This window comes from Hirundo rustica, chromosome 24, assembly GCF_015227805.2.
Source record: "Hirundo rustica isolate bHirRus1 chromosome 24, bHirRus1.pri.v3, whole genome shotgun sequence".
Lineage (NCBI taxonomy): Eukaryota > Metazoa > Chordata > Aves > Passeriformes > Hirundinidae > Hirundo > Hirundo rustica.
Window position 1 is genome coordinate 2,189,579 of NC_053473.1, and position 21,725 is coordinate 2,211,303.

The 21,725-nt window shown below is 57.1% G+C and overlaps 2 protein-coding genes across 2 annotated transcripts; one reads left to right on the forward strand and one right to left on the reverse strand.

The window, feature by feature from the left end:
• Positions 1–1,331: 1,331 nt before the first annotated feature.
• LOC120762834 (embryonic pepsinogen-like) lies at positions 1,332–5,779 on the forward strand. Its single transcript, XM_040085646.1, has 9 exons — positions 1,332–1,387; positions 1,690–1,852; positions 2,131–2,248; positions 2,654–2,772; positions 3,650–3,849; positions 4,191–4,304; positions 4,771–4,915; positions 5,359–5,457; positions 5,642–5,779. The coding sequence occupies exons 1-9, from the start codon at positions 1,332–1,334 to the stop codon at positions 5,777–5,779; spliced, it is 1,152 nt and encodes a 383-aa protein (XP_039941580.1).
• A 4,669-nt stretch (positions 5,780–10,448) lies between these two features.
• Positions 10,449–21,505, reverse strand: KCNA10 (potassium voltage-gated channel subfamily A member 10). The gene is made up of 2 exons (XM_040085592.2): positions 21,476–21,505; positions 10,449–12,301 (listed from the first exon to the last, which is right to left on the reverse strand). Exon 2 carries the CDS (start codon positions 12,225–12,227, stop codon positions 10,677–10,679), a length of 1,551 nt encoding a protein of 516 aa, XP_039941526.1. The 5' UTR covers positions 12,228–12,301; positions 21,476–21,505; the 3' UTR covers positions 10,449–10,676.
• Positions 21,506–21,725: the final 220 nt, after the last annotated feature.

Below are 21,725 nucleotides of genomic sequence, written 5' to 3' on the forward strand. Positions count from 1 at the left end.
ATCCCCCTTGCCCCGCATCCCCCGTGTCCCGCATCCCCCGTGCCCCGCATCCCCCGTGTCCCGCATCCCCCGTGCCCCGCATCCCCCGTGTCCCCCATCCCCCGTGTCCCGCATCCCCCGTGCTCCACATCCCCCGTGTCCCTCTTCCCCCGTGTCCCGCATCCCCCGTGTCCCTCTTCCCCCGTGTCCCGCATCCCCCGTGTCCCGCATCCCCCGTGCCCCGCATCCCCCGTGTCCTGCATCCCCCGTGCCCCTCCCTGCCCCGCGCCGGGCTCCGGGAGCCGCTGTCGCTGCGGGCTCCGAGGGGCCGGAACGCCGGGATGCCGCGATGCCGGAATGCCGTGCGATGGTCCCGTGCCTCGGGGTCACCTTGGGCTGTTTGCACCCCCCGGCACCGGCGGGGTTTGAGATAAGCGGGGGAAGCTGAGTAAATCCCCCCGGGCCCGCCCGTGCCAGCCTGGGGGACATCGCTGTGAGCACGGCAGCGGCCTCGGGTGCCAGACTGAAAAGCCGAAATGATGCTCCAGCTCTGGGTCTGCAGCATCAGGAGGACCTGGAGCTGCTGGAGAAATTCCAGAGGAGACCATGGAGTTGATCCCAGGGCTGGAGCTCCTCTGCTTTGGAGCCAGGCTGGGAGAGATGGGAATGCTCATACGGACAGGAGAAGGCTCCAAGAAGACCTTGGAGCCCCTTCCAGGGTCTAAAAGGGCTCCAGGAGAGCTGGAGAGAACAAGGGATGGAGGGACAGGACACAGGGAATGGCTCCCAGTGCCAGAGGGCAGGGATAGGTGGGATATTGGGCAGGAATTGTGGTCAGGCCCTGGCACTAGTGCCCAGAGAAGCTGTGGCTGCCCCTGGATCCCTGGAAGTGTCCAAGGCCAGGCTGGACAGGGCTTGGAGCAGCCTGGGACAGTGGAAGGTGTCCCTGCCCATGGTCCCTGTCCAAGGGGATGGGACTGGATGAGCTTTAAAATTCCTTCCAACACAAATTATCCTGGAATTCTGTGATTCCATGCTCACAGCCAGGCAGCACCCGGTCAGGGTGAAGGATCATCCTGAAGGATGGAGGGTTTGGATTTGGGATCTAGTGGGGGGCACGGGCTCCCCAGGAGAGGACCGTGGGTGGCACAGGGGCACAGTTCCCCCCCGCCCGGTGACGTGTGGCTCATGTTTGCTGTGTCCTTCGGTCCCTGGGCGCCACCTGCCTTGGCCGGGTGCCCAAAGGAGGGGAGGGGGCAGCTCCCGTTGGTCCCGGCTGCTCCTGGCACGGCAGGTGGGGTGGGCAGGGGCTTTATAAACCAGCAGGAATTCGCCCTGGCTGTCCTGGCGGGATGTGGCTCCTTGTGCTGCTCTGTGCCGCCTCTGCCCTCTGCCAGGGTGTCACCAGGTGAGTCACAGCAGCGTCACCGCCCACGCTGCCAAGGGAAAGTGAAGGGGAAATGCATTTGGAGGCTTTTAATGGCCCGAGGAGCAGAGGTGCGGTCTGAGGCTGCAGAGAGTGAGGGTGTGCCTGGGGAGGGGATGCCTTCTAGGGTTCTTTTGGGGTTTTTGGGGAAAACTCTGACTCAGGGTTTTGGAGGAGTTTCCTGTGCCCCCGCTGTTGGATCAGGACATTGGAGGTGTCAAACGCTGCTCGCTGCAGCAGCAAAATCCCATCTCACTCTTCTTTTTCCTTGTTGCCTGTGCCAGGCTGCCCTTGGAAAGGGGGAAGAAGCTGAGAGATGTCCTCAGGGAGAAGGATTTGCTGCAGCAGTTCTTCCAGCATCACCACTACGACATCGGCACCAAATTCCCGCATGCTTTTCCCAATGGAACCAGGGTGGCCACTGAGCCCCTGGTGAACGCCCTCGATGTGAGTATGGGCTCTAATCCCCAGGGACACAGCCCTGGGAAGGTTTGTGGGATGTCCATCCCTCTCTCCTGGGCACAGATCAAACCCAAATCCTTTATCCCAAAGCCTTCAGCTCACATCCTTCACCCCATACCACACTGGTGGCCCTGCACAGAGAAATGTCCTGCAGGAGCTCTGCTGGAAGCAGGACGTCTCCATGGAGAAGGGGACTGAGCCTGGGGAAGCTCCAGGTTTGGTTTCATGCCTCAAAATCCCTCCCTGGCCTGGGTGTCCTGCAGGTGGAATACTACGGGACCATCTCCATCGGGACCCCCCCGCAGGACTTCACCGTGGTCTTCGACACCGGCTCCTCCGACCTCTGGGTTCCCTCTGTGTCCTGCCCCAGCCCGGCCTGCCGTGAGTAGGAGCCAGGCCCAGCTGCACGTCCTGGCTTTGTAACGGCTCCACCGAGCCCAGAACATGGGGTGACATTGCCAGGGGAGAGGGGCTCACCCAGCCGGGTCCATGGCGCCTGCGCAACGAGCTGGAGCGATGAATATTTGGGGTGTAGGGCCTGCCCAGAGCTGCATTCCTCGGGTGATGTGCTTACTGCCTCAGTTTCCCCATCTGTCCAACGGGGACGGGAATGCCTGTGGGTCCCTGGTTGCTGGAGGAGGGGAAGGACGAACAGCAAATGCCCACAGCTGAATTATCCCTGAAGGCAGGACAATAAACAGCAATTCGGCAGGGCTCCTCCTCCCACACCTCCCTTAGGCTTGGCCTTGCCCAAAGGTTTAATTCCTTGTTTTTTCACTTACCTAGAAACCCACCGGACGTTTGACCCCTCTCAGTCCTCCACCTACAAGAGCACGGGGCTGAGTCTGTCCATCCACTACGGCACGGGAGAGATGGAGGGGATCGTGGGCTCCGACACCGTCACCGTGAGTGTCCCCGTGCGAGAACATCCCACCCCCCTAAGGCTGGACTGGTTTTGTTAACCAAGCAGGACAAGCTGTCCTGTAGTGAGTTATTCGGGCGCCGTGGGATCAGCGCTGGGCTGGCATCTCCCAGCTGCCAACGAAGATCCCGCTGTTAAAGTGAGATCCGGCACAATAAGCCGCATTTACGACTGACAGACGTGCTCTAAAAGCCACACCAAACTTCCACAAGGCACAAATCTCCTGCACGTTTTCCTGGAAATGTGTGGAGCTCCTCCCGTGAGTGGGGACGCGCCTTCACAGTTACTCCTCAGGGGTTAAGTGAAGGAATCTGTGCCCATTATCATTGTTCAAACAATCAAACAATTATCATTGTTTTGGGGGGCAGGTTGCGTTCAGCCCCAAATCAATCCTGTTCCTATCTCCAGCTTTAATGCAGGCACCTTGCTACAGTGCACTGCTTGTGTTATGCTGCAATCTACTTGTAGTTCTTTAATTTTATCCTGTGTGGTAATTCCGATTGAGATCTTTCACCTGTTATCTTTTGTCTGTTTATTTTCTTACTAAATATCTCATCTTTTATTAAAAGTCTACAATTTCCCATCGTTAAAAGCTGTGGGGTGAGGCTGCAGGATTCAAACCTCAGGTAGTCCCAGGCTAAGATCGGCTCCAGCAGCCCCCAGGCTCCTGTCTCTGAGGAGGGGTTCAGAAATCCAGGGGCTCTCTTGGCCCCTCGTGCCTCGGTTTCTGGGCTGCTTTAATAACCATTGTCTGAAGCTCCCGCTCCACCTGCAGCAGGGGATGCCCTGCTCCTTCCCCACCAGACTGACCCAGAATCCCAGTGCCTGCTCCGGGCCTCACGGCGCCCCGCTGTCCCCAGGTGTCCTCTCTGGTGGACACCAACCAGCTCTTCGGCTTGAGCACCGCCGAGCCCGGACAGTTCTTCGTCGACGTCAAATTCGACGGGATCCTGGGCTTGGGATACCCAAACCTGGCTGCTGATGGCATCACGCCGGTCTTTGATAACCTGGTGAACCAGAGCTTGCTGCAGGAGAACCTCTTCTCTGTCTACCTGTCGCGGTGAGCCGTGCGGGCCCGCGGGGCTGGGGAGGGGGGATGTGCCCGTGCACGGCGCTTGCTGCTGCCTCTGGCTCCTCCCTTGTCGCTGCTGCCGTGGGATGTTGTGTCTGTGTCTGTCTGTGCAAGGCTTGGGGGCCACCAGCCTCCCCAGAGGGCTAACGGACTGCTGGGAAGGTTTCCAGGCGTGTGGTTCTGCCATGGCGCCTGGCTCCAAAGGCCTGGCCCTGCCGCGGCGCCGGGGACGTGACAGAGTCGGAGTCTCACCCTCGGGACACACGGCCCTGCATTGAACCACGTGGCAAAACCAACCTGCCCTTGCTTTTCTCTCCTGCGTCATCCAGCGAGGCAGCAGGGAGCGCGGTCATCTTCGGGGGCATCGACGGCTCCTATTTCACCGGCCCCATCCACTGGATCCCCGTCTCCTACCAGGGCTACTGGCAGGTCTCCATGGACAGGTGACAAACCAGCTCTCTTGCTCTCTGCTCACCTCAAAGCACTGAATCTAAAGAGACCCCGGACCCATCACCACCAGGGGCTTCCACGGACATCCACACCTCAGGGCTGAGGGGCGCAGAGGGATCGGGGGACAAACTCAGCAGTGCTCTGGTAACTGGCACCCAAAATGAAGATGCTTTGTGCCTGGGGCACGGCCTAGTTCCTCTCCTGTTATTTAGGGGGTGTCTGGTGATGAGGAGAGCAAAATCATGAGTTTAAACCTTCTTTGCTGGGCTCCAGTGGGTCCCAGCTGCTGGGTTGTGCTCGGTGCCCACATCTGCAATGGTGGCTGCACTCCCAGCTGGCTCTGCAAGCTCACAGGCAGCACTCGGGGTTACCCAGCCTTAACTCTCATAAAAGGAGGTAAAAACCATCCCTAAGGCCCATCTGGTTATTCCATGGCCCCTGGTTGGTCTCTCCCCACAGCGTCATCGTGAACAGCCAGGAGGTCGCGTGCGCTGGGGGCTGCCAGGCCATCATCGACACCGGCACCTCCCTCGTGGCCGGGCCACCCTCGGGCATCAGGAACATCCAGAGCGCGGTTGGGGCCGGGCAGGGCTCCTATGGAGAGGTGAGAGCTCGCCCTGGAGGCTCCTGGCACAGCGGAGCCCAGCCAAGGCCGCTGCCATGCACAGAACCGCGAGATGGAGAACCACAGAATGTCCTGAGCTGGGAGGGACCCACCAGGACCATCCGGTGCAACCCCTGCCCTGCACAGACACCCCAACAATCCCACCCTGGGCATCCCTGGAGCGCTGTCCAAAGGCTCCTGGAGCTCTGGGAGCCTCGGGGCCGTGCCCATTCCCTGGGGAGCCCGGGCAGTGCCCAGCACCTCTGCGGGAAGAACCTTTCCTGATCTCCAGCCCTGACACATCTCCAGCCCTTCCCTGTGCCTGTCACAGCACAGTGAGCAGAGATCAGAGCTGCCCCTCAGGAGGAGGTTGAAGGCCCCGGTGAGGTCTCCCCTCACTCCTCACCCCCTGAATGTGTTTCCCTTCCCTCTGCCCCCTGCAGCACAGCGTCAACTGCAGCTCCATCCCTGCCATGCCCGATGTCATCTTTGTCATCGGTGGGGTGCAGTACCCGGTGTCTGCCCTGGCCTACACCGAGCAGGTAGGTGGGAACCAGCTGGGCCTGGCTGCAGGAGCCTCCCTCAAGCTCCTTCTACTCTCTCTGGTCACCTTGGCCTCTCCCACTCCCGTGGGACACAGGGCAGGGGTGGCCACGGGCCTCCAGAGCGATGCAAGCAGAGACACCAGCCCACATTCCCCATTTGCCTTTTCACGCTCAAATGCAGCACGACCAAGAGTCTTGCATGAGCAGCTTCCAGGACACCTCTGGGGACCTCTGGATCTTGGGAGACGTCTTCATCAGGGTGTACTACAGCATCTTCGACCGGGCCAACAACCGCGTTGGGCTGGCCAAGGCTGTTTAGATCCACCAGGATGGGAGCAGCGGTTTGTCCACACCCCACCACAGCCACGGCTTTGGGCACAAATAAAGCGTTGGTGGCTCTGAGCTGGAGGCTACAGGTTTATTTCTGGTGGAATGGCAGGAGTCAGGGGGAGCTGGCGTGCACCAGTGGTGGCCAAGGACCATTTGGTCATGGCAGTTCTGCCCCGGGCCCTTGGGAGCTGTGAGCGCTGCGGGGCTGAGGGGTGGAAGTCAGGGTTGGCTCCTTTACTGGGGTTACAACGAGTGGGTGATTCTGGAACCCCCAAATTTCCACCCAGGGAGGCCGAATTCACCACCCCAGACACAATCCAGAGCAGAGCCCTACAGACCCACAGCCGTGTCCCACCGGTTCCTGTCCTGGTAGCCCCCCATCCCTGGGCACGGGGTTTGTTCCCACTTTCCCTGCGCGGTGTCTGACAGCCCAAAGCCACCCCAGGGCCGGGAGGCCCCAGGAGGATGTGGCTCAGCTGCACATTTCCCTTGCACCCCCCAAGAGAGCAGGAAAAGGCTTTCCCCCAGTGCCTCCCACGGTGAGGCTCTTACAGAAGCACAGAACCTGCACGGTTCCGTTTCGTGCAGGAAATTACCTCCATCCATATCCAACCCTGCCAGAAATGGAGGCTGCCGCTTTCCCCAGGAGCAGCTGCAGTGGAATTGCTCAGCAGGAAGCCAGGAGAGAGATCCAGCTCCCTGCTGTGTCTTCATTTCTGCAGTGCTGAGGGACGAGCGACTGCTAGCATTATTTATCGCTAAATGAGGCTCCCTCACTGGTGGGGCCCAGAGATTCCATGCCCAGCAGGAACGGGGACGTGGAGGGAGAGATCCAGATGATTTGGGGTTGGAAATTAATTATTCTCTCCTTGCACTGTGTTAAAATTGAGCTGGCTGTAGAGGAGGATGTGATGTGGGATGGTGGGAGTGCGATTTATCCCCCTCATCCCCCTGGGATCACACATCCCTGGGGCTGTGCCCAAGCACAGGAGTGACCCAGCCGCGGATTTTTGGGCACAGGGGATTTGCCCTCAGCTCCACTGCGGGAATTTTCTCATTACTACGAGCAACAAGAAACGAGGCAGATGCAGTGGGAGCCATCACCCCAAGGATCAGCCCTGCAGGGATCAGCTCTGCCAGGACGGACAAGACCGGGAGGAGCAGCAGGACCAGGGGAGCGTGGCTGGGATACGCAAAGCAATCGCACGTAGGCGAGAAATTTCACAGGGCAGAGTTGTTCCTCCGAGAGAGAGCTAAAGGCTGAGCCAAGGTGGAGAACAAGGTGGAGAGCCCTCTGCCTGTTTATTTCTTACTTTTTATACATTTGTGGGTCTGGCTGAAGATTGGCTTTTGGAGTTTTCACCTCTCAGCCAACTGGCCAGACCAGCCGTCAGTTACAATTGTTTTCAGGTTAGAAATATGCAAACAAAGGACAGGGAATGAAAAACAAAGGATTTGTTTATGTTACATGTGTGGGAAAAAGGTAGAAACTGCTCCTAATATTGTACAGTAGCTAAAAGGTCTGACTCCATTTTTATGAACAATCAAAGGGCTTTAAAAAACTCAGAAAAACCAGGGTGACAAGGGAGCAGTTCCTAAATCCTCCTCCTGCACCGGAGCTGAGAATTCCCGGGAAAGGCATTCCTCCACGGGAGCATCCCCCTGGCCGGGGCAGCCCTTCCCGCAGCCGTGCTCACATTCCAACAAAGGAATAACCCGAGGAATAGCTCCAGTCGCGCGGTGGAGAGCGGGGACCAAGCCGGGGCTGCCTGTGCCAGGGAAATGCCGATCCTGGGATGCCATCTCGTGGCTGCGGTGCCAAACCTGGGTTCTCCGTCCTGGAAGTGTCCCAGGCCGGGCTGGACGGGGCTTGGAGCATCCTGGGGTAGTGGAAGGTCCCTGCCCGTGGCAGGGGGTGGGACTGGGTGAGCTTTAAGGTCCCTCCCAGCCCAAACCGTTCTGGGATTCTCGGGAGCTCCAGCTCAAAGGAGGGAGTCGCTCCTACCTGCGAATATTTCACACCTGTCCGCAGCTTTTGTCTTGCTCCAAGGATAAAACATGGCCAGGACCTTTCTGATGAAGCAAAGGGGGTTCTTGCCTTCTTTTAGCTTTTCCTGAGGCAGTAAAAAATTTGAAGTGGGAATTCATCCTCTGTGCAGAAGACATGACAGATTGGCTCATTAGAGCTGGACTCTGGAGCAGGGCAGTTACTGAGGGCTTTTTGTGGATTTCATTGAGCTTTGAGCTTTGGGCCTGTGTTTGGGAAAGGACAAAGCTGCAAATTATACAGGAAAATGAGGTTTCTTGCAGGTTTTCATCAGTGTTGACATGGGGAATTCATAGCCTGGTTTTCCTCCTCTTTTGGGCAAGCTGGAAATAGGTTGGTGTGTCTGGAGAGGTTTAATGCCTCTGACCCCCTTCCCACGGCATCAGTCAGGGATCCCCCTCAGACCTGGCCCCCCACAAGGGATGGTGTGAGCCAAAATGCAGAGTCTGTCTCATCTCACGGGGCTGGAGAGCTGTAATCTGTTTTCCAGAGCAGCTGTGGCTGCCCCTTCCCTGGCAGTGCCCAAGGCCAGGCTGGACAGGGCTTGGAGCAAACCAGGACAGTGGAAGGTGTCCCTGCCCACGGCAGGGGTGGAATGAGATGAGCTCTGAGGTCTCTTCCAGCCCAAACCACCCTGGGGTTCTATATTGCCCCACGTCCCAGCACTCCCACACGCAATTCCCAGCCGGAGCTGTGTTGCCATGGGGCAGCACAAGGCCAGGAACAAAAAAAGTTGAGTCCAAATCAACAATATTCTCTGCTTACCAGATTTTTGAAGCGTTTATTCTTTTATTTGAGGATAAAGTTTACAAGTTTATAAGAATCAGGTTGTCCGCCTGTCCGTCCATCCACCCATCCCAGCACCATTACAGTCCATGTTTGCAGGAGGAGTGGAAATGTGCTCGTGGCTGCTCCAGCTGAATATTTCCCAGCCCAAACCTTCTCATCAGAGTTTTTCATGGTGATTTCCCAAGGAAAAACCACCAAAAGTGCTTCCAATGAGAGAGGCTGGGAGAGAATTTGGGGAGGGGAGCAATAAAAATACAAAAGAATGGGAAAATTCAAGTTTTCTAGAAGAGAAGGGGTAAGAACCTGCTATGAAATAAAAACAGTGATGTGAAAGAGCTGCTGGAGAGGATTGAGGGGTGAAAAGAGAGGAGCTGGGAATGCTTGAGTGCCGTTCCCAGCTGTGCCTCCTCCAGCTGTGCCCAGCTGTGCGTTCTCCAAGCGTCCCCCACAGATGACGGAACTTGGACGCAGCAGGAAGGAGATTAAAGAGCTCTGACAGTTTCTCCTGTCTGAGATAATGGTGTGAGGGCTGCCAGGGAGGGGAAAAGGATGGTGGAGGGATGGGGAAAAACCACCAGGGAGAGCAGGTGATAAATGGGATTTGTCCCAGAGGGAAAAGGAATTGTACAGGTCACGTGTCAGATCCATCTCCTGGGGCGCAAAACATCTCATTGCAGAAAGACAGAATCCCCTAAGACCAAAATAACCACCCCCTCCCACCAGGGCTGTGGGATTTCTGCCGCAGGGAAAAACCCCAGCAAACCCAAACCCACATCTTCCGACAGAGCAGGAGCAGTAAATCTAATCCCCGTTCCAGCGCTGCTTTCTGAATGAAACTGCAAACCAGGGATGCTGGCACGCTGCAATGCAATGATCCTGGGGATCCGTCAGGAGATGAGACATCTGTGCAGCAGGTGTGGGACATCACAGCAGATGAGACACTGCACGAGAAGCCGGGATTTTAATGAAGGGCAAAAAAAAAAAAAAAAAAAAAAAAAAAGTCGAGTGAAGCAGTGAAGTGGGAACAAAATGTTTTTGTCAGAAAACCTGCTGGCGTTGGAGAGAATGGCAAAATGAGCTGTTGCTGGCTGCTCCCATCCAAAGCGCCGCTGGAAATTTGCATTTTTAGGAAAGCAGAAGCGCTTTGTTACAGCAGGGAGCGGAGCTGTCGGGAAATGTTGGCTCTCATCGCTCTGTGCCCCCTTTGCAGCACCAGAAGTGACGATAAAAGCGACAAGGTCGCAGCGGCTCGTCCCCAGGGTTGTTTGTAGACCAGATAACGAGCGTTTGTGGCAGGAGAAATCCCATTCCCTCTCTCAGAGCTCAGTTTTCCAGCAGAAACCCCGGTGGGCTCTGAGCTGCAGTGCCCTGGACCTTTGGTGTGGCCGTGCCGCAGCGCCTGGTCAGCATCCCCTAAACCCCACCTGCTGCCCTGGGTCCATCCGTGGCTGCCCGCCCTGCTGTGCCACCAAAATTAATTAATCAGGCAGACCAGGGAACTCATCCAGCTAAAAATATCCCTTCTCATTTCTCTTTGCCAGCTTATTTTTCAGTCAGGGCTGTCGCAGGCCAGGGAATTTGTCCGAAGTGGTGGGTGGGGAGGAACAATTTAGAATGGGTTAAGCAAAGCAGGGAGCTGGACCCACCTTCGTCCCTGGACAGTCACCAAGCCAAGCATTTGATGTCATTTTGCCCTTTTTCCTCTCCAGTAAACGGGGAAATCTCTGTATGTGGGGAATTCCACTCTGACACCAGGGACAGAGAAGAGAAATGTCAAGCAGATGAGCATCAAATAAAAAACACCAGACCGATGGGCAGGGCAGAGAGATAAGAAAGATGGTATTTATTTGAACAGCCACAGGAAATCAGAGATTGAAAAAGGTCTAGAAAAAAAAAAAAAAAAAAAAAAAAAGAAAAAAGAAAAGAAAAGAAAAGCAGCAGCACATTATTAAAATTAAAAAAAAAAAAAAAAAATCAGAGCATGCAGATGTTGGATACGTTTTCCAGCCAATCCCACCTGACCGTGCCCAGTCCCTCAGGCCCTCAACCATCATTTTTTGGCCTTGTCCCGAGGGTAACCCCCATTGGTCTTATTGAGTGACTCCATGCTGCCGTTGCCCGTGGCCACGCTGGCCAGCAGCCGCTCCACCTCCCCGGGCAGCATCTGCTTCTCCTCGTTCTCCGTCTCGCGGTGGTAGAAATAGTTGAAGTTCGAGACGATGACGGGCACGGGCAGCGCGATGGTCAGCACCCCCGCGATGGCGCACAGGGTGCCCACGATCTTCCCGCCCAGCGTGGTGGGACACATGTCCCCGTAGCCCACGGTGGTCATGGTGACCACGGCCCACCAGAAGCCGTCGGGAATGCTGGAGAAATGGGACTGCGGCTCATCGACTTCCGCGAAGTAAACGGCGCTGGAGAAGAGGATGACGCCGATGAAGAGGAAGAAGATGAGCAAGCCCAGCTCCCTCATGCTGGCCTTGAGGGTCTGCCCCAGGATCTGCAGCCCCTTGGAGTGCCGGGAGAGCTTGAAGATGCGGAAGACCCTGACGAGGCGGATGATCCGCAGAATGGCCAAGGACATGTTCTGCTGCCCGTTGAGTTCGCTCTGCTGGATCAGCTCGGTGGTGAGCGTCACGAAGTAGGGGATGATGGACACGATGTCGATGATGTTCATGATGTTCCTGAAGAACTCGGTCTTGCTGGGGCACACGATGAAGCGGACAAAGAGCTCAAAGGAGAACCAGACGATGCAGGCGGTCTCTACGACGAAGAAAGGGTCCGTGAAGGTGCTGTGGGCCAGCAAGGTGTCTGTCACGTTCTTAGAAAGCTCCTGGGTGGACCTAAACTCCCTCTCCTCCCGGAACTCTGGCAGGGTCTCCATGCAGAAGATGATGATGGAGATGACAATGACCAGGACGGAGACCAAAGCTACGCCTCTGGCTGCACTGGAGCTTTCAGGGTACTCGAAGAGCAGCCAGAACTGCCTGTGAAAGTCATTGGTTGGTAAGAGGGTCTCAGGATCCTTGATGAACCCTTCATCCTCCCGGAACTGGTCCATGGCTTCATCACCCAGCTCATAGAAGGTGATTTCATCAGCAAAGACATCGATGGGGACGTTGGCCGGGCGCCGTATTTTCCCCCCGGACTGGTAATAGTACAGGATCCCATCAAAACTGGGCCTGTTCCTGTCAAAGAAATATTCATTCCTCATGGAGTCGAAGTACCGCATCCTCTTCTCCGGGTCCCCGAGCAGGGTCTCGGGGAACTGGTCGAGGGTCTTGAGCCACGTCTCAAACCTCAGCCCAGCGATGTTGATGATGACTCGCTGGTCCCCCTCATCCATGCCCACCCTCTCCCCCACCAGGTGGTCGCTGAACTCGGCGGAGAACCTGGAGAAGATGGTCTCATTGTTGGCGTTCTCGCTGTTGATGAGGATCCGCAGGTTGGACAGGAGGTTGGCGCAGCTGGGGTGGCCTTTCCGCGACTGCCCGGCGGGGCTGAGGTCGTTGGAATAGCAGGGATCCTCCACGATCTGATCGGCGTTGTCAAAGCTGACCAGTGCCACCTCCATCTCCTTCCAACCGGCCACGTCCATCATACGCTAATCAGCTCAGCAGCAGAAATCCCCGCGGCCGACGCCGGCTGCCCGCGCCTCTCCCGCTCTAGGAGGATCTGCAAGGGACAGGGACACAGAGCTGAACCGTGCGTGTGCAGGGTTAAAACAAACCCGAGGCCACACGAACCTGTTCCGTTCGTTAACCGGAGCGTTAATGCCGTTGACTAGCAAGATGGCTTCCAGCTGGTCGTTCCTCTCTGGATCCTGCACGCCCTCTCGGCACGGCTTTGCCGTTGTTAAACCTCCCCCAAAGAGCTACAGAACCCAAGGATGAAAGGTCGGGCAGCAGCAGAGGGTGGGGGTGAATCCGGGAGTCCCACCCAGCCTCTCCCCAGTGACCCCAGGGGTCGTTTCATCCGTTTCCAGGTGCGGATCCAAAGCTCAGAGCAGGATTTGGAGGTTTTAAACACGGCTGTCCCAAGTTAAGAGCAGCCCTTGATCCAGGGGGGAGAGGCATTGGGTCAAACCCCAGGAGGTCCTGGGCACGTTGCAGGTGGGTCAACCATTGTTTGGAAACAATTCCCAAAGCAGGAACCACACTGGGATTTGGGGATTGCAGCCCAGGAGGAGACAGGCCAGGAGAAGAAATGTCCACCAGCCTTGGAGAACCCCTCTGATCTGGGAGGAGGGGCAGGAACAGGACCCTTTGCCTTGGGGCAGGCAGACGATGGGGTGACATCCTCCAGAGCAATCCTAGAGAGCTCCACAACAGACCTGATATTCCCAGCCCCAGGAAGAAGCTCAGGACCAAGCCTTTGGATCACCTGGAGAGCACCTTTCAGGCCATGGGGTGGATTCTTTCCCAGCCCAGCTCTGTGAGGTGCTCAGGAACAGTCACCATATCCCCAAATATTCCCAGGCACACATCTCCCCACACACCGACATCATTCTGAGCTCAGCAGAGTCAGAGAGGAGCCCGGGGACCAGGCCAAGTTATGGGAGATTACCTGTCCTGCCTCAGGGAGAAGCACAAAGAGAAATTATGTGTTAACAGAGAAAGGTTCTGTGGAGATTTTCCCCAAAACGAACTTCCCAAGTAAATTCAGCGCCCTGACTTATTTCCCCTCCAAATGTATTTCCCAGACAAGAGACACCACAGGAGGACACGTGGAGCTGCCCTGCGTGACTGCTGCTCACCAAGGGCACTCTGGCTTTCTTACCCAGCCAGCTCCAGCGAGAGGGAGACAAAAAACCCAAATGCCCTCAACTGCCAGGAATAGCAACACAATTTAGGCCACGGAGCAGCAGCAGCAGTGGCGCCAGGGCTGGTCCTGTGATGAGGATGGTCCCCAGCACAGGGTTTGCTTCCCTGTGCTGGGCAGGGACCCGTCCCCCGTGGGGTCTGAGCTGCTCCTGGCGCCTCGAGCTCCCTCTTTCACTGGAGCAATTTGGGGCGCGGAAGGTTTCCCCTCCCCAGAAGCAGAGGATCCATCCCTGCTGACACACGGCTGGGAAAGGGGACGGGACAAGCCAAAAATCCCGAATCTGTTGCAGAAATGGGCATTAAGGTCTTGAATTGTTACAAATCCTCCCTCTCCTCCTCTCAGCTTTGCAGCCCTGACAGCAGAACTTGACACAGGACCCAGCATCCACATCCCAGACAAGGCTCAACCTCGCTCTCTCCTCAGTGGAAGAGATTCTGGATTTGGGGACAAATCCTATAATTTATCATAAGCTATTTACAGACCAGGTTTCAAAGCTTGGCTATTCTTAGAAATCCAGGCCTACAGAGCTGCTTCGGGCTGGGTTTGTCCCGAATTTCCCTCTTGGACACACGTTGGGGCAAGGGACAGAACCGATGCCTGGAGCAGCAGCACCGGCGTGGTTTTGTCCCCAGAGTGACCTCAGGCAAAGCTGGGGACCCTCAAGGACTCCAAACCTGGGTCCTCCAGCCCCAGCAGCGTCCAGCTCGGACGTGCCCAAGGTGCAGCTGCTCTCTTTGGGGCTGGATTCAGCCCAGGCTGGACCATGGGGTGGCTCTGTGAGTAGCTGGTGCTGGCAGGATGATTCGTGGCATCAGAGCAGCAACCCAGAGCTGAGGATGACCCCGGCTTCAGGAGCATCAGGAGGCCTGGAAAGGGACACTGCAACAAACCTGGCCCAGATGAAGCACTTCCAAGGGGAAAATGAGTATTAAAGGAAAGAGGAAGAGCAGCCCACATCGTTCCCTTCTTGCATTCTTGGGTTTTTTTCTGAATACAAATCCCAAGCTGACTTTCAAATCAGAATAAAATAAAGTTTGAATCAGAGTTTAGTGTTCAGTGGCAGGGTGAGCCGACCTGACCCACCGCACCTCCAGCCACGGGGAGGACCCAGAGGGGTCCAGAGGTACAGGAACTTCTCTTGGCAGTGGAACAAAGCTGAGCAGCTAAAACTGACCGTGAAACCCCCAGAATCACAGAACAGGCCGGGTTGGAAGGGACCCACAAGGGGAGATTGCAGCCCAAGGCAGCACCGTGAGGTGATCTCAGTCCTTGGAGCATTAGGAGGCCTTGACTCTGGGCAAGGAGGGTCCCCAGCCCCGGCTTGGGGGGACATCTCATTTCTTGTCACAGGGGAAATTGTGATGTGCTGAAATCTGCCTTTGCCCCAGAGCCTCCGTGAACATGGAGCTGACCCCCCCGGCGTCACCCCTCCTGGGGAAACTGAGGCACGGGGCTATGACGGGACAGTTTACATGTCACGGGCAGGGCTGGGTGGGGAACGTTGGGCTCGTTCTCCCTGCTGGGACATGGAAAAGAGCTTTTAGCTCCATTTCAAGCCCTTGGAACAGCTTCCCATGGGATGCAGGGCTCTGAGGTTCCTTTCCTTACCTTAAAGCCCCAGAGCATGCTGATCTGTCTGACCCCATCACTGGAGGGAGGTGCCCCACCTGGCCCCAAACCACCTTATCTGTCTCATTTTTAATTAAGGCCAAAATTAACGGCGCACCCCAAAGCCACAAAACATCCTCCCTAAGCTTTGCGCCACGCTCCGAGGCTTGAACTAGAAAGTTGCCTCGTTTTTTCCTCCTAAATCACCCAACATCTGCTTCTCAGAATCTGATTAACTAATATCCTTCAGCGGAAATCCCTGCCCGTGGAAAATCATAATAATAACAACAACAACAACAAAAAAACCCCCACGCGAGGGAGAGCGACGGTGAAAGAGAAAGGTCATTTCCAGGGAGAGGTTGTGTTTTACCCAGCACATCCCAGGGACTCGGGGCCGTGCTTTCCACCAGGCTCTCCACATCCAGTGAAATCTTCCCACCTGCAGTCCCCTACTCCTCCCCTGCTCTGAGCACCCTCACGCTCCTGTGGCGAGCCGAGTCCATTTCCGAGGTTTTTCCAGATGATTGGAGGTGTCGAACCTCTTCTCCCCCGTCCTCTCCCCTCCCCACCATCCCCGAATGGGATGAGAAGCCAGGAGCTTCTTCCCACCACGCCGGAGCCCACCGGGACTTACCTGGACAGGGCATGGAAGCGCCAACGCTCTCGGCATCTGGGAAGAGAGTTATTAAACACGGATAGGGATGTGCAGGGAAAGCGGAGATGAGAGAAAAAAAGTCCAGCCATACCCTTGAAAGGCGCCTTCGGGACAACGCGGGCAATGTCACTGGGGAGGCTCCCCTCTCTTTGGCGCCCCGGGGAACTGGCAGGGGCCGGGCTTTGGCAGGAGCCTCGGCCCCGCCGTCCCCCCGGGAGCCCAGAAATCAGCCGGGGCTCCATGGGGAAAGGAGCCGGTGCCGTGCTGGGGACACCCTCTCCCCACGCCCCCCGGCCACCCACCTCCTGCCCCCACCCGCCGGCGGGCGAGGCGGGGGAGGACGTGTCCTTCTGGCGGATGCCACCTTTAATCCCCAATAATGCTCCGGATGGTCCAGCGGGGACAAGTCTTGTCCGTGACGTGGCGAGGTCTGAGCTGGTCCCCCGGGAGGGAGGCGGAGAGGGGGGACAGGGACCCGCACGCCGCCGGCACCGGGAGAGGAGCACGGCAGGAGGAAGGGCGCCTTTTAGCAGTAAAATAAAATAATGGCCTTCAAAAGAGGAGGGGAGGGGAAAGCCCGAGGGTTGGAGCATCCCCCGCTGCCCACCTACCTCTCGCCTGTGGCCCTGGGGACAGCGGGCGCCTTTCCAGGAGGGGACGGCCACGGTGCCACCACCACCACCACGTGGGACATCTCCGTCCCCGCCCCGGGGTGACTGGGACCAGTTGCGGCAGCGGGTGCAGCTGGCACAGCCCAGCAAAGGGCATCGGTGGGGGACGAGGGAGAGGAGGGACGCGGCCCTTCCTCACGCCTGGGCGCAGCTGGATGCTGGCTCCGACCCCAGCGCCACCCGGCCTGTCACCTCCAGGAATTAATTAATAAAGGAAGAAGCAGCCTGGGCGGACGGGACCGGGCAGGTTGGCACGAGTCGTTAAAATAAGCGGGATTTTTGTTTTCTTTCCCCATTTTTAATTTCTTTCCGTTCCGGAGCCTGCTGCTGCTCACGGCCGTCTGGCCTCGGGTGCTCCAGAGTGATTTCGGCCCTGTTGGCCTCACCCAGGGCTGGATCCTGCCTCTCCCTTCAGCCAGGTTATCTTCCCACCCTCCTCTTCCTCCCCCGTGCCCTCCTCGCCCTCCCAGGCAATGGGGGAAGGCAGAGGAGGGGGTGGCACATTTCTACCCGCAGGCTTCAGCCTGAATTCCTGAATTCCTCCTCGATGACGTTCCTTTGCTCTTGAGGGACCCGGTCACCTCGATTTCCCTCCCTCCAGCATCCTTTTCTGTCCTCTGAGCTATTTCTCCTCTCATGACGTTAATGAGCACATTAAACCTCCCTGTCCCGGAGGAGAGCCCGGCTTGGAGCCAGCCTGGAGCATCTCACAGACATCTCCAGCCCTCTGCGATGGAAAGGGGACAGGAGATTACCCAGACCTTTGATCCGGTCCTTCAGGACAGTTTTATCATTTTATACACCATTTCTCTGCCCCTACAGACTACAGTCCTTAAATTCACCCTCGTCCCAGTGAGGGCATCCATTAACAAAAAATAATTTAATTTGTATTCCTGGCACCTCCATTCGGCTTGTGTCCATCTCCCCTCCACACTCAGCTTTGACCATAGAGTGATGGGGGCTGTAGGCAAAATCTGACCTGTTCCGGTGGTTTTTTTTCCCTCCAAAAATCTATTTGGAACCAACCAGGGTCACTTCCTGCACCCTGGCAAAGAGCGGGCGTGGCTGAGGGAAATGCAGAGCATGAAAAGCATCCAGAGGAGCAGATCTGGGCTGTGCTGGGGCTGAGGAGCTTCAGCAAAACCCCACTGATAACGGGGATATCCCTGGAGTGAAGGCAGCCTTGTGGTCCAGGGGAGGCGGGTACGGGGGAGACGGCTGGAATAACAGCGGTGCCTCCGAGAGACGGGACAGTTACACAACTCCCTCATCTCTGGGGAGCCCGGCTGCACCCCGGACACCCCCGGGGAAGTTCTGCCTTTGTATCCCGCCAAGGTGACTTTAAACTTCTTGGCTCGAAGGATTTCAATGCCCCCTCCAGCCAGGCTGCCCCGGGCACTCCTCCGGCACTTCTTTCCCTCTAATCCCCCGCTGCTGGAATCGCCGGCTCCGCTGGGATTTATCCCACAGACAAATTCGGCCCCTGAGAGTGTCCTGCACCCGCGATGGATCAGAATCCAGCAAGTCCTGGTACGGGATCGCCGCTCAGCAGCTCTGCACGCACAGCTCTGACACCAGAGGGGAGATAAAACACCCCCGAGCCTGTCCCAAAACAGAGAGGGATTAGCTGGCAGAGCAGGAATTTTTTGGCAGCAGGTCCCTGAATTATTGTTTGGACAGGGAGCTTAACTTTCCCTGTGGGAAAGAGTGCAGGAGACTGAGCAGCTCATCCCACCCCTGCCCCTTTGATCTGACACGGGATGAGCAGGAGCAGGGTGGGAACAAGGAGGGTGGGCAGGAGCAGGGTGGGAATGAGGAGATGAGCAGGAGCAGGGTGGGAATGAGGAGATGAGGAAGAGCAAGGTGGGAACGAGGAGGATGAGCAGGAGCAGGGTGGGAATGAGGAGAGTGGGCAGGAGCAGGATGGGAATGAGGAGACGAGCAGGATGGGAACAAGGAGGATGAGCAGGAGCAGGGTGGGAACGAAGAGATGAGCAGGATGGGAATGAGGAGAGTGGGCAGGAGCAGGGTGGGAATGAGGAGATGAGCAGGAGCAGGGTGGGAATGAGGAGATGAGCAGGAGCAGAGTGGGAACGAGGAGGAGGCTGGAAGGGTCCTGCAGGTCCCGTCCTGCAGTGGAACGAGGCAGTGACGCTTCGTTTGTTTTTTCCTGAATTCCCAAGCAAAAGGGCGCCCCACAGAGATTCCTGTGAAACCTGCGTGAGCCGGGCTCTGCCGTGAGCCCGGCACCGGCTTCGGGCCACGGAGCAGCTCGGGGCACTAATGAGCCTCGGCTAATTGCCCTCTCTCTGCAGCACTAATTACCTGGGGTTCGGTAATTCCAGCCCCGCGGCTCTGGGATGGAGCTCAGGTGGCTCCGCGCCATCTCCACCGAGGGAATTTTTCTTATTTCTCATCCCAGCTAATTGAGGTGCCCCTCAATTAGCAGCAGTCCCCCAGCATCAGGAGGGCTGGATTTTGGGGGGGTGCAATATGTAAAACCAGACCCTTCCACGCCCTCGATTAGGGCTGGGGTTATTAATATTCGAGTTCTGACTGCAGCACGGAGTGTCCTTGGAGGCTTAGTGAGGTGCCCTGGGCATCTGGCACCGATGGAGCAGGGCAGGAATCGTCTCTGCAAGGAAAACAAGAGGCAGGGGCAGACCCTGCCAGAATCTGGGGCTCATCCTCCTCCTCGGGAGAGGCGTTTGCAAATTGAACTCTTTGGATTTCAAGCAAATGTGTGCAGCTGTAAGGGAATAAGCAGGAGGGGGGGATGCTGGTCGTTTATGAATGATGAAAATATGGGAAAGAATCATTCAGATCTTCCAGGGAATGACGGGGTCTGGCAAAAGCTGCCTCTGCTTTCGAGTCCTGACTGTGGGAATAGTGGAGAAATGGAAAAGGGGCCAAAAAATACTGAAATTACAGCGTGGCTCAGGGCAATCCCTGGGTTCCTCCAGCTCCAGAAGAGCCCAGGGCTTTGGAGCAGCCAGACCTGAAACCTCTTTGCCTTTAAAAGCAGAGGTTAAAGTTTGTCTGAGGCAAGGGGGAGGTGGGGGGGTGGTGGGTAGGGGGGCAGGATGAACCTCTACATTTAAACACACAAATTGACTTTAAACTGAAAGAGTAGGTTTAGATGAGGTAATTGGGACAAATCCTTCCCTGTGAGGGTGGTGAGACCCTGGCACAGGGTGCCCAGAGCAGCTGTGGCTGCCCCTGGATCCCTGGAAGCGTCCAAGGCCAGGCTGGGCAGGGCTTGGAGCAGCCTGGGATAGGGGAAGGTGTCTGTGCCCATGGCAGGGGTGGGACAGGATGAGCTTTATCAACCTCTCCAACCCAAACCATCCTGGGATTCCACGAAATTGCACCAGGAAACAAATTATGAACCTGACCAAGCAGCCGCCAGCTCCTGCGAGCTAATTCCATCCCCGTGCCTCTGTTTCCCCAGGGCTGTGGATGGGCCAGAAAGCCAAGCAGGAGCTCTCCAGGAAAAGATGCACATGAGGAAGATCCCCAGCTGGATTCCCGGTGCTGGCATGGAGCACCCATCCCTGCTGACCCCATGGCAGGCACAGACGTGTCCGGCCCGACCCCTCCAGCCCTCCCCACTTTTCATACCTCCTTCTGATTTTTTTTTTTAAACATCTTTTTTTTTAAAAAAATCTGATTATCAGAGAGCTCAGTACATACAGTACACGCCACGAGACAGATGAACCCTTTCTTATAGCCAACCATGGAGTCCAAAATTAATCAGCTATGGATTAACCGGGTCAGGATGTAATTTAATAACCAGCGAGGGCGAGTTCTGCTCGGAGGGAGCCGGCGAGGTCCCGCTCCGGGTGTGCCGTGAGAGCTGAAACAGCCCCGCACAGGTAGCAGGAAAAGCCAGATGGGCTGAAATCAGCCCCGCGGTGGTGCCGGCTGCTCAGCCGAGGGACAGGGACAGGGACAGCCTGGGACCGGGCCAGCCTTGGCTGCAGCTGAGCCCTCCTCATCTTCCCTGCGCTCCGAGCCGGCGTTTAGCCTGATTCAGGAAAAGATTTTAACGGATTTTTGCCCGTGAGGTGCTGCGGTGGCTCTTTGGGGATGCTGAGCGCGCTCTTTGGGAATGGTCCCGCTGGGATTCACGGAGCAGTTGCTGCTGCAAAGCGTTGGACAAACCCTGGGGAGCGGCCGATGAACGGACACACGCACACAAAGCGCTTGGGAAGGGCTTTGATCAGCCTGAAGCGGCAGAGGTGTGAAAAAGGGGGTGCGTGGAGTGACCTCTTCCCTCCGGAGTATCCCGGCTCCGTCCGGGCGCCTGGCGGGGGCCGGGGCAGGCAGCCATCCCCTCCTGCTTACTGCCCTGTAACACGATAAAGAATCCGATCCCCAATCGATGGGAAACTTTCCCAGCCTGTCCCACAGCGCCGGGATAGAGGCAGAGCCGGCCCCCAGCCGGCATCCAGAGCTCGCTGCTGTAACCTCAGCCTGCTCCTAGCCGTGAACAAATGACTTTGTCCCCCCTCAAAACCTGCACTGGCAGCAAACCCTGGAGGAGGTCGGCGGCCGGAGCCAAAAATGGAGAGGAGGTATAAATGGAAAGCAATAGGAAGCCGCTAATGGGGTCAGACAGATCCTGCATTGATCCCCGTTTCTGCAAGGGCAGCACTGAAAGCACGTTTGGGGTCCCGGCGTCGCTCCAGGCTTGAGGCTTCATGTGCTGAGCCGGAGGCACTGCAGAGGTCAGGGCAGCCCCCAGCCCAGACCCCCACGCTACCCCAGGAGGGGACACGGGAATTTGGACCCTCAATGAGTAATTAAGGCTTAAAGTGATTGAGATGACGCCAGTGAGACCCTCTGAGTCCTGGTAAATCCGGGGCTCCTCGCAGCACTCACCCTCAGGAACGCTTCACCCTCCCCGTTTCTCCAAGGACAAACTCAACTTCCCCTCCGGTCACCATCACCCCAAAAAAAATACCCACCAAAAATAAACCAAACCAGTGCCCATCTGCCCCGAACCCACCCACCAAACTCTCCTCTCCTCTTCCCCCAAAACTTCCCCCGGCCACGACGGCGGCCGAGCCCAAGAGGGGAGCAACAAACCCGGGTTTGGCATCGTCCTCATCCTCCTCCGGCGTGCGGGGTGCCCGTGCTCCCATCGTGCGGGGGCTGCCCGGCGGAGCTGCCCCTCCGCCTCTGGCGGGCAGCGCTGGGATGCTCCAGCCTCTCCTGCGGAAAGGCGATGCCGGTACCCACGTGAGCCCGGTGGGACTCCTTGCCCTCATTCTCCTTGTGCCTGAAATGGGTTTTTGCTCCCTCGCCGGTCCTGCCCGGCTGCAGCAGCGGCATCCGG

Coding starts and splice junctions, on each gene's coding strand:
- LOC120762834 (XM_040085646.1), top strand. CDS start 1,332: ATGTGGCTCCTTGTGCTGCTCTGTGCCGCCTCTGCCCTCTGCCAGGGT. Junction 1,853..2,130: donor CCCTGGTGAACGCCCTCGAT/GTGAGTATGGGC, acceptor GGTGTCCTGCAG/GTGGAATACTACGGGACCAT. Junction 3,850..4,190: donor TTCTCTGTCTACCTGTCGCG/GTGAGCCGTGCG, acceptor TGCGTCATCCAG/CGAGGCAGCAGGGAGCGCGG.
- KCNA10 (XM_040085592.2), bottom strand. CDS start 12,227: ATGATGGACGTGGCCGGTTGGAAGGAGATGGAGGTGGCACTGGTCAGC.